Here is a 16,971-nt window from a genome sequence, read left to right as displayed (position 1 = left end):
ATGGAGAGGACGGTAACCGCTCAGGGATTTCAGCATGAGGCCAATGGTGATTTTAAACCAATTACAGAGTTAACTGGCTGTGATAGGAGAAAACTGAGAATGGCTCAACGACATTGTAGTTACTCCACAATACTAACCTAAATGTCGAAGTGAAAAGAAGGAAAATAAAAATATTCAAGAACATGCCTCCTGTTTGCAATAAAGAACTAAAGTAATACTGCAAAAAATGTGGCAAAGCATTATGTTTGGGCAGATCCCAAACATTCTATCATCTTTTTAGGGGTTCACAGCAAAGCTGACATGGTCAAATAACTCAAGCAAAGATGATTGATTTAGTCCGAGCAAAACTAAGGGATTGGTTGAGTTATTGATAAATAAGCAGATCTGATTTTACATGTCCATTTAAACCCTTTTTAACTCCACTCCACAAAGACTTACAGGTGTAGGATTTGATCACTTAATTTGATCACTCTATTATTTTCCTGTTGTAGCAAAATGGTTTAAATTAAGATCCCTACATCTGTATGTAATGCTAATGCTCAAAATCATCTGCAATTATTTTCTCCTCATGAACCATACATCAGATTCACTCCATAACATAAATTGCTGCTTGAAATATGTCCGCACTGTAACTTGCATGCTAAAGCTAAAAATACTTACAAATTATTCTCATGAAGCACTAATCAGATTGACTCCAGATTTGGAAAATTAGAAACCGGAAATCCTGTCGGTTGAGCAGTCAGCACATTACAGCTGTGAGATATTATTGAAGTATTTTGGAACTGAGATTTAAATCATTTACACAAATAGATTGACAAAACAAAGTCCCAGAATTCAAAGATGATCGCAATATACCAGTACACTAATGTTGAAAATGTTTAACAAACCTTAACATATTTCGTCAAATTTAGATTATATCAGATCTGCGCTTGCCAATACCTGCATAGCAGATGTTTTGGCAGTGTCAAAGGTAGAACTGTGTTAAAACGATGGAATGTAAAATGTTGGCTAGCCTTATTTACACCTCATATAATTCCTCATTATTTAATTGAATGATTTTCTATTTTTGTGTCACAATAATTCTCTATAACCTACACTTTCTCATTCTGAATTTATAATGCGAGTGAGACGGGTGTGGCTTCATGTTCAATAACCCCAGGAGCAACCACTCCAGTGTGTTTCATGGTTGCAAAAGACGGAGGATGCAAATGCCACCACAATTCAAGATCGACCCACATACAGTGCATTTGGAAAGTATTACAGCCTTATTCTAAAATTGATTAAATAGATTTTTTCCCCCCTCATCAATCTACACACAATACACCGTAATGACAAGACAAAAACAGGTTTTTAGAAAGTTTTGCAAATGTATAGAAAAAAAAAACGAATATCAAATTTACATAAGTATTCCTTTACTTTACAGACCCTTTACTTTGTTGAAGCACCTTTGACAGCGATTATAGCCTTGAGTCTTCTTGGGTATGATGCTACAAGCTTGGCACACCTGTATTTTGAAGAGTTTCTCCCATTCTTCTCTGCAAATCCTCTCAAGCTCTGTCAGGTTGGATGGGGAGAGTCTCTGCACAGCTATTTTCAGGTCTCTACAGAAATATTCGATAGTCAAGTTTGGGCTCTGGCTGGGCCACTCAAGGACATTCAGAGACTTATCCCGAAACCACTCCTGCGTTGCCTTGGCTGTGTTCTTCTGGTCGTTGTCCTGTTGGAGGGTGAACCTTCGCCCCAGTCTGAGATCCTGAGCACTCTGGAGCAGGATCTCTCTATCTTTCCCTCGATCCTGACTAGTCTCCCAGTCCCTGCCGCTGAATAACATTCCCAAAGTGTGATGCTGCCACCACCATACTTCACCGTAGAGATGGTGCAAGTTTTCTTCCAGATGTAATGCTTGGCATTCAGGCCAAAAAGTTCTTGTTTCTCATAGTCTGAGAGTCCTCTAGGTGCCTGTTGGCAAACTCCAAGCAGGGTGTCGTGCCTTTTACTGAGGAGTGGCTTCCGTCTGGCTAGAGATGGTTGTCCTTCTGGAAGGTTCTCCCATCTCCACAGAGGAACTCTTGAGCTCTGTCAGTGATCGTCGGGTTCCTGACCAAGGCCCTTCTCCCCCGATCTTTCGGCTTGTGTGCGCGGCTGCTTGGCCATGGAAACCCATTTCATGAAGCTCCTGATAAAAAGTTATTGTGCAGATGTTGCTTCCAGAGGCAGTTTGGAACTCATTAGTGAGTGTTGCATTTTTACACGCTACACACTTCCGCACTCGGTGGTCCCATTCTTTGAGCTTGTGTGGCCTACCACTTCCCGGCTGAGCCGTTGTTGCTCCTAGATGTTTCCACTTCAAAATAACAGCACTTACAGTTGACCAGGGCAGCTCTAGGAGGGCAGAAATTTGATGAACTAACTTGATAAAAAGGTGACATCCTGAGACAGTGCTATGTTGAAAGTCAGAGCTCTTCAGTAAGGCCTTTCTACTGCCAGTGTTTGTCTATGGATATTGTATGGCTGTGTGCTTGATTGTATACACCTGTCAGCAACGGGTGTGGCTGAAATAGCTGAATCAACTAATTTGAAGGGTATGTACTGTATTTAAGTTTATTTTGGACGTAAATGTTGCAAAAGCTCTCTCCTTTCCTGACTTATTTTATGGATTAGAGCAATTCTTATGACCCAAAGTGATAGTAAGGTATATGGAGCAAAAGCTGAGAGACCTTACACAGAGCACAGTTCACCTGAATCCATAATCATGCAGGCAAATGCTTGATGAATCATTATTCAGAAAAGCCAACCATCAACCTAGTCCCCGATCTGTGTAGAACATGAAGATGGCAAAAGAGCCAGTGTTGCTGTTTCATCTCTGGTCTAACCTGACCAACCATAACCTCAAACTACTACTTCACAAGACAAGTCGGTTTCTGATTATACTATAAAGGGGAATAATTCCTTATGTAACAGTCTAAAGATTCTATCCAGAACATCTAATCTCTGCAATTTATGATTTCAGGTATCTGTCTTACTCTCCCCTCTATCTCCCACCTCTCTCTATCCCTCAGACTGCCCATTGTTCAGGGGGGTACCTTTGCCTTTCTAGCTCCCTCCATGGCTATGCTGTCAATGCCAGAGTGGACATGCCCTGCCTGGACCCAGAACGCTTCCCTGGTCAACACCACCTCTCCTGAGTACATAGATGTGTGGCAGAGCCGCATGCGAGAGGTGATTTGTTTTTAACTAGTCAAGTCAGTCAAGAAAAAAATATTATTTACAATGACTGCCTACCAGGGAACAGTGGGTTAACTGCCTTGTTCAGAATCACAGATTTTTGCCTTGTCAGCTTGGGGATTCGATCCAGCAACTTTTCGGTTACCTGCTGCCTTTTAGTAATGTGATTGACAAATATAAAGTGTCTCCTAAATGACAATACTGTAAATGTAAAGAGAGCAAGTTTGATAATTTTTTGATAACCCTTGATACACCAGTATCTAAACTCAGCAAAAAAAGAAACGTCCCTTTTTCAGGACCCTGTCATTCAAAGATAATTAGTAAAAATCCAAATAACTTTACAGATCTTCATTGTAAAGGGTTTAAACATTGTTTCTCATGCTTGTTCAATGAACCATAAACAATGAATGAACATGCACCTCTGGAACGGTCGTTAACAGCTTACAGACGGTAGGCAATTAAGGTCACAGTTATGAAAACGTAAGACACTAAAGAGGCCTTTCTACTGACTCTGAAAAACACCAAAAGAAAGATGCCCAGGGTCCCTGCTCATCTGTGTGAATGTGCCTTAGGCATGCTGCAAGGAGGCATGACGACTGCAGATGTGGCCAGAGCAATAAATTGCATTGCCCGTACTGTGAGACGCCTAAGACAGCGCTACAGGGAAACAGGATGGAGAGCTGATCATCCTCGCAGTGGCAGACCACGTGTGACAACACCTGCACAGGAACGGTACATCCGAACATCACACCTGCGAGACAGATACAGGATGGCAACAACAACTGCCCGAGTTACACCAGGAACGCACAATCCCTCCATCAGTGCTCAGACTGTCCGCAATAGGCTGAGAGAGGCTGGACTGAGGACTTGTAGGCCTGTTGTAAGGCAGGTCCTCACCAGACATCACCGGCAACAACGTTGCCTTTGGGCACAAACCCACCGTCGCTGGACCAGACCGGACTGGCAAAAAGTGCTCCTCAGTGACGAGTCACGGTTTTGTCTCACTGAGGCCTGTACTCTGGAGAAGGATCGATTTGGAGGTAGAGAGTCCATGTGTCACAGCATCATCGGACTGAGCTTGTCATTGCAGGCAATCTCAACGCTGTGCGTTAAAGGGAAGACATCCTCCTCCCTCATGTAGTACCATTCCTGCAGGCTCATCCTGACATGACCCTCCAGCATGACAATGCCACCAGCCATACTGCTTGTTCTGTGCGTGATTTCCTGCAAGACAGGAATGTTAGTGTTCTGCCATGGCCAGAGAAGAGGCCGGATCTCAATCCCATTAAGCACGTCTGGGACCTGTTGGATCGGAGGAACATTCCCCCCAGAAATGTCCGGGAACTTGCAGGTGCCTTGGTGGAAGAGTGGGGTAACATCTCACAGCTAGAACTGGCAAATCTGGTCAGGAGGAGATGCACTGCAAAAAATGAGGAGGAGACGCACTGCAGTACTTAATGCAGCTGGTGGCCACACCAGATACTGACTGTTACTTTTGATTTTGATCCCCCCCTTTGTTCATGGACACATTATTCCATTTCTGTTAGTCACATGTCTGTGGAACTTGTTCAGTTTGTCTCAGTTGTTGAATCTTATGTTCATATAAATATTTACACATGTTCAGTTTGCTGAAAATAAACACAGTTGACAGTGAGAGGACATTTCTTTTTTTTCTGAGTTTACATATTGTATACACATTAATGTGTTTCACATGAAATAGGATTAAATACTATTACTTGTGTTTATTGATGTGTTTGCTCATGTGGTGTGTTTGTATTCCTCTACAGCTGCAGGGCTCCATCATGGTGGGCTCTTTGTTCCAGGTGCTGGTGGGTTTCTCTGGCCTCATCGGTTTCTTCATGCGTTTTATTGGCCCCCTTACTATCGCACCCACCATCTCTCTGATTGGCCTGTCCCTGTATGACTCGGCTGGAATGAGCGCAGGGAACCACTGGGGCATCTCCACTATGTGTGTAAACTCCCCACAAGCCTGTAGTTATCAACTGTTGAACTGGGCCCATATCCACAAAGCGTCTCAGAGTAGAAGATTTGTCATAAGTGCTGAGAAGAGAGACATTTTACTCTTACTCTTATGGGTAAAAAGCTATGCATGAAGCCTCTTTAGTCATAAGAGTCCCACCTAGATGACAGGTATTTAGGAGACCTCATGAGCTGTCAGAACCAGTTAAAGAAAAATCCACTCAAATTATATTTTTGTATTTTTTTTCATTAGTCTACTGTTGCATGTAAGCAGACAAGTTTTCAAGATAATGGACTTTCAAGAAGCAAAGTGTCACTTTCCACATCATCATGATGATGTGACACTTGACATTTTGGGACTGTATCAGCAGTGGACTAATGAAAACAATACCTAAAGAGTGGATTGAGAGCGGATTGTGAGTGGATACTAGAAAAATCTTACCCATTGTAAATGCACCACTGGATGGCTCATTCTGCTTTGTGAACAGAGTTTTTCTCTTTCCTACAGGACAACTGCTCTGATCATCCTGTTCTCCCAGTATCTCCGACACATCCCTGTACCATTCCCCACATACAACAAGACCAAGAAACTCCACACCTCCAGGATCTACATCTTCCAGCTTCTCCCTGTACGTCCATTGGAAAATAAAGGACTAGATTCTATCAGATCCGCACTAGCCGACATCTGCACAGCGGTTGTTTTGGAGGTGTCGGGTGTGGAAATGCGTTAGAGCTGTCAATCCACAAGTGTCTCCCTGCGTGACATTGCTATTGGATGAAAAACTACACCCGACTTTATAGCCAACAAATCCCATGCAGCCATGTAAGAAGTTCATGAAGCTGCGCTACAAGTTCAACCACTCAAATGCGTGATGTTCTATTGTCTACACCGCAATTAGACTGATAGGCTATAAATCACCCCCCATCCAAATTAACATGAGACCATGCATTAGCCTGTCATAATTTCGATAATCGATAGAGCCTACTCTCTCTTTCACCGTTTTAAACTTCTAACGAGGTAGGGATAATAAGGAAGGGATTGGTTGGTGTCACACGAGCAGCCACTCACTGATTTGTCAGCTCATACTGCAGTTACACCTCCAACAACGCAAAACTATCCACTACGCTCGAGCTGATTGAATCGAGGCCAAAGACTCAAAGTTGTTCATTGTTCACTTATGGACCTTATATAGCCCAAAGTTTTCCCTGGTCAGTTCCCGTGGTCTGGAAACACTCCTGGTCCTGATAATGACTGGTGTAATATTTGCATGTACAGTACTGTGTGTGACTTCTTCCTCAGGTGCTCCTTGGCATCACACTGTCATGGCTGATCTGTTACATCTTCACCATCTCTAATGTCCTGCCCTCCGACCCGGAGAAGTACGGCTACCTGGCTCGCACAGACCTGAAGGGAGATGTCATAAGCCAGGCCCCCTGGTTCAGATTCCCATATCCAGGTACGAAGCAAAGCTGCTCAGTGGGATCATAAGCAATAACTCCATAACCTGATATTCAAGTTTTTCCTGGTACGGTCACATGTTCAGAAAAAACTCAGGGCTTATCACAATCCTAACCCAACCTTCAGTAGTTAGTGCTGTATGGGTAACTAATATGTATGGTTTATCGATTATGGAACGTGCCTTCCGAAATTATTCATATCCCTTGACTTTTCCATATTTTGTTATGTTAGACTTATTCTAAAATGGATTTTTTTTAAATCCTCAGCAATCTACACACAATACCCCATAATAAATAGTTCAAATAAAAAACAGAAATACCTTATTTACATGAGACTCGAAATTGAGCTCAGGTGCATCCTGTTAACATTGATCATCCTTGAGATGTTTCTACAACTTGATTGGAGTCCACCTGTGGTAAATTGATTTGGAAAGGCACACTCCTGTCTATATGTGGTCCCACAGTTGACGGTGCATGTCAGAGCAAAAACCAAGCCATGAGGTCGAAGCAATTGTCTGTAGAGCTCATAGACAGGATTGTGTCGAGGCACAGAACACAGTGGCCTCATTCACTCTTAAATGGAAGAGGTTTGGCAACACCAGCCAAAGCCCAGCCAAACTGAGCAATCGGAGGAGAAGGGCCTTGGTCAGGGAGGTGAACAAGAACCCGATGGTCACTCTGACAGAGCTCTAGAGTTCCTCTGTGGAGATGGTTGTCCTTCTGGAAGGTTCTCCCATCTCTGCAGCACTCCAAAAATCAGGCCTTTATGGTGGAGTGGCCAGACGGAAGCCACTCCTCAGTAAAAGGCACATGACAGCCCGCTTGGAGTTTGCCAAAAGGCACCTAAAGACTCTCAGACCATGAGAAACAAGATTCTCTGGTCTGATGAAACCAAGATTGAACTCTTTGGCCTGAATGCCAGCGTCACGTCTGGCACCATCCCTATGGTAAAGCATGGTGGTGGCAGCATCATGCTGTGGGAATGTTTTTCAGCAGTAGGGACTGGAACTAATCAGGATCTAGGCAAAGATGAATGGAGCAAAGTACGGAGAGATCCATTATGAAAACCTGCTCCAGAGTGCTCAGGACCTCAGACTGGGGTGAAGGTTCACCTTCCAACAGGACAACGACCTTAAGCACACAGCCAAGACATCACAGGAGTGGCTTCAAGACAAGTCTCTGAATGTCCTCTGAGTGGTCCAGCCAGAGCCCGGACTTGAACCCTATCTAACATCTCTGGAGAGACCTGAAAGTAGCTGTGCAGCAACCTGACAGGGCTTGAGAGGATCTGCAGAGAAGAATGGGAGAAAATCCCAAAATACAGGTGTGCCAATCTTATAGTGTCAAACCCAAGAAGACATGAGGTGTCATCGCTGCCAAATGTGCTTCAACAAAGCACTGACTAAAGGGTCTGAATAATTATGTAAATGTGATATTTCATTTATATTTTTTATAAATTAGCAACCTGTTTTTGCTTTGTCATTATGTGGTATTGTGTGTTGATTGATGAGGAGAAAAAACGATTAAATCAATTTTAGAATAAGGCTGTAACCTAACAAAGTGGAAAAAGTAAAGGGGTCTGAATACTTTCCGAAGACACTGTATATGAATAGAAATAACCAAATGTATTGTATGTTAACTGGAACCCCTTATTCTGATTCCAATCTCAGGTCAGTGGGGTTTGCCAACTGTGAGCCTGGCGGGACTGATAGGGATCTTGGCTGGGGTGTTATCCTCCATGATAGAGTCGGTGGGGGACTACCACGCCTGTGCCAGACTATCAGGGGCCCCTCCACCCCCTAAGCATGCCATCAACAGGGGCATTGGCATTGAGGGGATTGGCTGTCTGCTGGCTGGGGCCTGGGGCACGGGCAACGGAACCACCTCCTATAGTGAGAATGTGGGTGCACTGGGCATCACCAAGGTGAGAGGGGCTAGAGGCTGTTTTTAGATTTAGACCATATTATATATAAATCAATGCTTTTTGGAATATGGAAGTTATACAAGCTATTGGGTGTTATACAGTCTCAACAGACATGGTTATTTCTTTCTCTCTCAGGTGGGCAGTCGCATGGTGATCGTTGCTGGTGGGGTATTGATGATCATCATGGGACTTTTCTGTAAAATTGGAGCAATTTTCACCACCATCCCCACACCTGTGATTGGAGGAATGTTCTTGGTCATGTTCGGGGTCATTTCTGCAGCTGGAGTTTCAAATCTGCAGGTAAAACACAGTTGTCTAGGTTTATTTATACGTTGAATAGTACAATGGCCACTATATAGAGACATTTTACATATGAAGGCTTTTTCAGTCATGTCTTACCTGTCATGTCTTACCTTTCAGTTAAATTGCCAGCAAAAATATAATAATCAGATTACTTTTATATTCAGAAAGGATGTTTGTAAAAAAATGCATTGTTTTCTCAATGATATTCAATTCACCATTGAAAAAAGGCGGAAGTTTAAATTTGTTCCACCTGAGCGAGTCTGATCACAAGTCAGAGACCACTATTCTGACACACCAAATGAGTTTGATGGATTGTATTTGTCTTCTAATGCCGGTAAAGGTAATCCAAATGTAACTCAAAGTAATCAGATTGCATTACTCAGGTTGGGTCATTCAAAAGTTACATGAGAAATTACAATTTTGGACAAGTAACTTGTAACTAACAGATTACATTTAGAAAGTAATCTACCCAACTCTGCTTGTAGGGTTGCAAAATTCAGGTAGCTAATTTCAAAATAAGCAAGAAATCTGTGAATACATTTTTGGTACAATGTTTTGAAAGTTATTAGAATTAAAACAACCCTAATGACTTTGTGACGTTTCTCTGTCAACTCTTCTCTGCTTATCATTTGACAGTATGCAGACATGAACTCCTCTCGGAACGTGTTTATCTTTGGATTTTCCATGTTTTCCGGGCTTGTCATTCCAAACTGGATATTCAAGAACCCGGATGCCATAGCAACAGGTATCAGAGCAGATAGCGCATGAAACACTATGACTAAGAAAATTAACAATTCCTTACAAATAAAGCTGGGTGGAAAAAGATCAGCAGAATAACAAAATAGAGAGCAAGTGGAGGTCATGTTGCTGAGATCTGAGATTCCTCTAGTATGTGACTTGGCCCAGTGTGATGAACTGTATTCTCTTTGTCAGGTGTGGTCGAGCTGGACCAACTGCTGCAGGTGCTTCTAACAACCAGCATGTTTATTGGAGGCTTCTTTGGGTTCTTCCTTGACAACACCATTCCAGGTAAGCTTCCACCCAGGAGGACCAGCCTGGTTCCATAGACTATATGAAACATCCGGGACACTCAACTTAGTATGATATGCTACGTTGGTATGATTACACAAGACGAATGGTTACTTAACGCAAAAAGAAATGTATAGCAACCCAAAGGTTGCATGTTCGAATCTCATCATGGACAATTTTAGCTAATTAGCAACTTTGCATCTACTTACTACTTTTTAGCTACCTTGCAACTACTCAAATCTCATCGCAGACAACTTTAACATTTTATGCAGATTTTAACTAATTAAACAACAAAGAATATGATCTACATGATCAGTCTCTGTGTGTAAAATAAAGGGGTTAATGTGAACCTAACTCACAGCAAAAAAAAATTAAGAAAGCAACCCAATGTTATTTGTTGCCTAGAATTTACTGCAAATGACACTCAAGTCTTGAGAAAAGAAACAATACACTAATATTGCAGTTAACCATGACAGCCTTTATAATAGAATGCCTGTGACCACACATCTAAATAAAGCATTTGGGAATTTTTTTAAATTTAACCAGGCAAGTCAGTTAAGAACAAATTCTTATTTACAATGACGGCCTACACCGACCAACGCTGGACCAATTGTGCGTCACCCTATTGGCGTCTCAATCATGGCCGGTTGTGATACAGCCTGGATTTGGACCCAGGGTGTCTGTAGTGACAACTCTAGCACTGAGATACAGTGCCTTAGACCGCTGCGCCACTCAGGAGCTGTAGAAATAGAGTGAAACAGGCATTCTATTTTTTTGCTCTATTATAGTGGCCACTATAGTAGGGAAAGGAAAGGGTCAGTTGTACAACTGAATGCATTCAACTGAAATGTGTCTTCCGCATTTAACCCAACCCCTCTGAATCAGAGTAGACATAGATCAAGTGCACAAGGCTACATGTGTGCAAAAATAACATTCACTGAGTAAAACATTTAATAATCCCCCCTTACTCACACACAAGTGTTACTGTCAAGTTCAAAACAACAAAAGCAATAACTTGGGCTACAATGTACATTATTACATTGTACACTTTCTGCCTTTGGACATCTGTTCTACAATGTGACAGCAGAGCATGATACCCTTTGTTGGCATAATTGAAATCTTTCAGGCAGAGTACACCTGCCATAGCCCTTTTTATCAACTGTATTGCAAAAGGAGTGTGTGTGGTGTTCCTTTCACCTCTAAAATGGCATACAGTTTAAGCCAGGCCAGGCCCGGCTCCAGCTACACATAACTGTTTAACAAGCAACACTTCATTTTCACCTAATTCTCTCATTCTGAAAATTAACCACATACTGTAGAGGGAAAACATTAGTTCACATATAGTAGTTAGTGTTAGTGTTCAAATACTGGAGAGTTGAGACCAATATATATATATATATATATATATATATATATATATGACATTAGTTCGTTAGCTAGTTAACTAGTTAACAGTTCACACAGATTGCCACGGTCCAGTAAGCAACTAACGCGTTATAACTTAAGGAAGAGTCATATAACGTTACCAGTTAATGCTATAATGAAATGATTAGGTTACTAATGTTAGCTCATCTGATGTTGTAACGTTGTCTGACTTTATTAGCCAGCTAATTTTCACACCATAAACTCAATTATTTGATCAGTTAATTTGGCTAATATTGCTCAACATTTCTCTGGCTAGCTAACGGATAATTCGATCCAGCTAGCAAGATACTTAACAATGCTAACAATACTTGTTCCACCACACTTTCTCCCTCACTTCAAAGTTCCCAAATGGCAGTTTTTCTGGTTACTTTTCTCATCAGATCTACACGAATCACGTAGGTCACCTATTTAGGAATCAAAATTACGATTGACGCCGCAAGGTGACTAGTTTGTATCCCTGAACTACTTAGAATGTTAGCTAACCTAAACTTTATCCTAACCCTAACCTTAACCACTAACCCTAATGTTAGCCACCTAGCTAGCGTTGGCATTAGCCACCTAGATAATTAATACATACAGTACCATACAAACGTAACATTTCACTCATTTGAGTATCCCAGATTTGACTAAATTACGTCTCCAGCATGGGAGGATGGGGAACACTGTATCTATCCAACCGTTTCACATAGAGTAAAATGCACTAGTCCTCTTTCATGTCTACAATATCATAGCCTGTTCTCAGTCTCTGTTATGGATGAGTTGAAGCATTCTACTCCACTGCTTTGGGCCACACAGGCACCCTGCGGGAGCGGGGGATCATGGACTGGAACAAGATCCCCCTTGATGACTCTAGCAACACTTTGGAGAGCAGTGAGGTGTACAACCTTCCATTTGGAATTAGCTCTTATCTCTCCTCCTTCTCCTGGGTTCGATATGTACCGTTCCTCCCTCCAAATGCACCAAGCTCACAGGACGAGGCCATGGTGGACTCTTTGGCGACCAAGCAGCAGCCTGTGAAGCCAGAGGTTATCAGATCAGTGGCCCTATGAACACTGTGCAGGACCAGACACGGGCTAAAACAACAACAATAAGAGAGGCAGCTCTCGTGACATGGTCCTCCCGTTCTGTTCTTTTTTGTCTAATATTTTATACTCATATCTTGTAAAGATTTGATTATGCATTTTCTAAATGAACTTTTGGCAATAATATTTAGGCATTTGTGTGGTGTAAATACATTTTTGTTGTGATCTTTTTTTTTTACAGTAAAGTGTTGTAAATATATATATATTTTTTAAATGAACTTGTATTTTACTGAACACACTGTATAGGAACCATATAATAATTGGACTAAAATCACTTTTAAAGATTTCAAAAATAATAATATCTGTAAAGTTTTAAATACTAACAAAAATCTAAAAACTGCAATATGATTCAAATGTATCTCAAACTGTCATTTTGATTCGGTGATACGATAGTACAAAGGTAGCCAATGAAATCATTCTTGACACTACCTATAATGATTAATGGAAAAGTTTTAATGGAGCCCTGGAAATGAAGACGACAATATGTATCAGTACAGTATCAATCCACAACATAGAGCTATCATTTATCTGTGAGGTTTTTCCTCAGCTTTCACTGTCAGGTCCTGCTTGATGGCTCTGTACAAGCTGAGAAAGAACTCTGCCAGTGGTCAGCACAGTACACCCAAAGTCCTCTGGGCACACATGGCCCATGTGATTAGAAAGATCAGAGGTCAGGAGACAGATATCCAAGGAAAAATGTCTCACCTCAAAGAGTACATTCACATCCTCTATTGCGTTCTGAAAGGTGGGGTTCACCATTGACGCCATCTCTCTCTTCACTCTAACAGCTGGTGGGTAAAGGGCTGAATGAGGGAGAGAGAGAAAGAATGTTAACTCTTTTCTCTCTAAGTCTTGCCAAAGGTTTCATCGTGTGATGTGCTGCAGAGCATGTGGCTTGAACCATATTTATTGCATATTAAGATTTGTCTAGAAAAGGCTAACATTCTTTGTATTCTTTGTATGTCATACTCTATACATGATTTATAAACATAGTGTGTTATTCTCACAGGGGAAATACAAAGAAATGGGTTGCTTTGTGTCACACTCCAATTCAAAGAGTTGCCAAATTGAATGTGATTTCACCTCTTAGCCCCATTAATAATACCTCAGTCTGTGAGGATGTGAAATTCTTTCTATATGAGTAAATCTAGTGAAACGTTATTCATGTAAAAGGGGAAAAGGTGGTTGTCTTTTTGCTGTTTGAATAAAAGTCAGCCATGTCCAAATAGACCTAGCTGAGTCCTTAATGTAGAAAGTATGGAAGAGTACTTAAGTTATCTATTGAAAAACTAAAATATGTGAGGAACGTTTATCAGGACATGCCTAAGTACTGACAGAATTATAGAACTGTAGGCAACAAAACCACAAGGGGGAAACATATGGTTCTCACTATCACATCTAGAACAAACCCTTAAATCATTGTGATGAATCAATTGCAATGTGTTATCGAAGGGACTTTTCATGGAAGCACAGTTGTATGGCCAGGGTCACTGTTTCTTGTCCACATTTTCACCCAGCTCGGGCACGTCTACTGTCAGGCACACTGTTTGAGCCTCTCTGCTTTCATCCTCTACTGAAGTAGTCTCCCCTGACATACTGTTACCATTAAGTAGCAACACAGTTCTAGAAATCTTTGGTAGCGAGCTGGTCAGCGTAAGAACGGAATCAGCTTCAGTGTCCTACTGCAATGTGCCAGGAGATGGCATTCTTCTCAAACTAATGCCAGATGCCTCCCAGTCAATTATAATACTGCCAGTCAAAAATGAACTAAGTTAACTGTTCTCCTTTAGGGTTTGTTTGAAAATGTACTGACACCATCAATGCTACCTTCAAATGTCCACTAGAAGACAGTAGACAACATAATATATAACCTTTCAAGTTAATTCCCTCAACTACAATTGCCACTGATCATCTGATGCTTCACATGAATGCATAAAGCAATAGCACACACATAGAAGTACAGTACAGTGAGTATATTTTCAACATGAGCAAATATGATTCTCCATGAAAAATCACATATAGTTGACTGTTTCCGGAGTAATATACCTAAACCAATTAAGAACAGCATACTGTAACTTAAAGTAAACCAATATAACTCATAATGATCCTATAGTGATGCTTCATGGTGGGCTGAAAACTGCATGTCAGCACATCTTATCATAGCTACAGTACACAGTAGGCACTTCCCAATCTGGCTCCAGAGAGATCATCATCTCTTCAGATGCCATCTGTCGTCATTACAGTACTCTATGCTTAGGATAAATTCAGTTGGTGAAACCCTCCTCCCCCTCCTGCCTCCACCACCCCTTTTAAAACCCTACCAACTCCCATCACTGAATTTTTGGACTGAACAAATGTCCCCTTATGCACTCACACTTCACCAAGCATGACCATCAAACCCATTGTCCATCTGTTCTTCATAGACAGCAGAATGATCACTGTAATTAGCCGCATGAAGCAGTAAAGAAAATCCCCACAGTCTCCGGTAGAATCGTGACTTTCTAGGACAAGCCATATTTGCTGTATCAAATCTGCACCGAAAATAGCACTGTGGAAATATGCTGGATCCGGTGCTGACTGTGCAAAATGACTCTGACAAATTACTTGTTTTTTCCATAATGGTTTTACTCGCTACAATACTAAATCCCCTGCAGACTGAACAACAACATTTCTGTATTAAACCTAGGAGAATACATGTGTCCAAAACAATATTCCATTGTGACCAGATTTGTCAAATATGTACAATACTCAGTTCAGATTACTCCAATAATGACTTTCATCCATATCTACTGAGGGAAATATGAAATATTTGGTGTGGATGGATGATAATGTTGTATGTTGTTTCTATCATTCTAGGTTATGAAGATTACTTCATCTCACACAGAGCCCCTCAGCCTCTGTACAAGCATTTCCGTCGAAGGGAACATATTTTACACAAAGTTTCTCAGAGGTTAAACCGTTATGAGATACCAAATATTTGTGATTTGTGAACAATATTATATTGATTTAGTCTTCATTTAGATGGTTCCCATCCACACGTGTACTGTAAATACTTTCCTTTCCTTTGTACTTCATTTAAAACAGGAGACTTCAAAGGGGGAATTTTGGGGAAATTCTGAGAGCTACACTTAATTGTCTCCCCTTTCCACTGTGAAGCTCTCCAAAACATTTCAATCCAAAGACACACAGACAACCCCTAATAAAGTTTGCTCAACATCCTGGTCTGATCCTCACACAGTTCTCCTCCTCCTCCTCCTCCTCCTCCTCCTCCTCCTCCTCCTCCTCCTCCTCCTCCTCCTCCTCCTCCTCCTCCTCCTCCTCCTCCTCCTCTGTTTCTGCTGCAGTGCCAGAGGCTCCACGAGGTTCCAGCCTCTCTCACACCCTCTCAGCACACAGGACACCAGGGCCCGTATTCATAAAGGACATCTGAGTAGGACCCCCCCCCCCACACACACACCTGTGCATTTATTGCAATCCTAGATCAGCACTCCTATTCTGAGAAACTTTATGGATATGTGTCCAGACCTCCAGCCAGCCAGACCTTCTGTCCTTTACTTAGTAAGATCCTCCTCTGCTCTGTCCCAGCTTTCACACCTTCCTCTCATCCACCTGGGCCTGCATTCTGTTGTCTTGCTTCCTGAGAGTGAGATTAAGGGAAAAATAAGAGAGAGAGAGAGATAGAAAGAGAGAGACGCAGAGAGGGACATTACACCATACCCAAGTTGACAGGCAAGAAAAAAATAAAAACAGTGTCATTTGTTTTCCTTTACCTCTTCAATGTCAGAGCTGCCTGGGCATGTTTAAATGTATGGCCCGTTCAAATCTATCACTTCAACTTAGTCCTGAACTCATCCTTTTCCTAGTTAAGGGTATTAACAACTAAAGCCTGTGAGACAGTTCTTGAAGCACTATTATAGGCTTCTGCTGGGATCTGGGACTTGGGCCTGTTTCCTGGCACGCTGGCCAAGGAGGAAATCCCAATTTTAATGGCCAAACAGAGCATTATCACATAGAACATGGGTGATATGGCCAGGTCAGCTGTTATGCACACACGCACGTAAGCGCACACATACACATGCACACTAACGCAATGCCAGTTATTTGACAAAGAGGGATTTGCATAGATGCAATATTGTCAGTAATCAATATTCTAAAAGGTTGTCACTAAAATTACATTTAAATGGTTCTGCCTTTCTGTAATTTACTTCACATGACTTTTGAGATCTCACTCTCTCTCAGTGGCAGCCCCACATATTTTTGGGGTGGGGGGCTTTCCTGCTTTGCATGTTATTTTGGTATTAATACGTGTCACATATCAGTTTGAAAACAATGTAAATATATATATATTTATATCATTGAGTTAATGAAGCCGCATACAAACATTGTCTCTTTTTGTTTTCTTGAGTAAGGCAGCTCCAAAATGCAGATGTTTCAGCCTAGCTCAGTGCTTTCTGTGGTGGGGCAAGCCAGCAGAAAATACGAAGCGTTGCACCGTGATTGGCACAGTGTTCTGTCACTCATTGGGACACTGCGTCACCGCTAAGT

General features: G+C 41.7%; 1 protein-coding gene across 6 annotated transcripts in view; it reads left to right on the top strand.

The window, feature by feature from the left end:
* Nucleotides 1-16,732, top strand: part of slc23a4 (solute carrier family 23 member 4) — a 31,847-nt gene extending 15,115 nt beyond the window's left edge. For 5 of the 6 annotated variants that reach the window (XM_031822992.1, XM_020481054.2, XM_020481053.2 and 2 more), the window contains 9 exons: nt 3,060-3,219; nt 5,013-5,194; nt 5,714-5,834; nt 6,506-6,662; nt 8,334-8,587; nt 8,723-8,887; nt 9,527-9,635; nt 9,824-9,919; nt 12,140-15,645. In XM_031822992.1, the coding sequence (XP_031678852.1) occupies nt 3,060-3,219; nt 5,013-5,194; nt 5,714-5,834; nt 6,506-6,662; nt 8,334-8,587; nt 8,723-8,887; nt 9,527-9,635; nt 9,824-9,919; nt 12,140-12,393 (1,498 nt within the window). In that variant the 3' untranslated portion in view covers nt 12,394-15,645. Of the gene's footprint in view, nt 1-3,059; nt 3,220-5,012; nt 5,195-5,713; nt 5,835-6,505; nt 6,663-8,333; nt 8,588-8,722; nt 8,888-9,526; nt 9,636-9,823; nt 9,920-12,139; nt 15,646-15,770 lie in introns of those variants that run through there. The other variant, XM_031822994.1, reaches the window with a different exon arrangement.
* The last annotated feature ends 239 nt before the right edge of the window (nt 16,733-16,971 follow it).

Source organism: Oncorhynchus kisutch, linkage group LG4, assembly GCF_002021735.2.
Source record: "Oncorhynchus kisutch isolate 150728-3 linkage group LG4, Okis_V2, whole genome shotgun sequence".
NCBI classification, from domain to species: Eukaryota; Metazoa; Chordata; class Actinopteri; order Salmoniformes; family Salmonidae; genus Oncorhynchus; species Oncorhynchus kisutch.
This window is presented reverse-complemented; position numbering and strand designations above follow the sequence as displayed.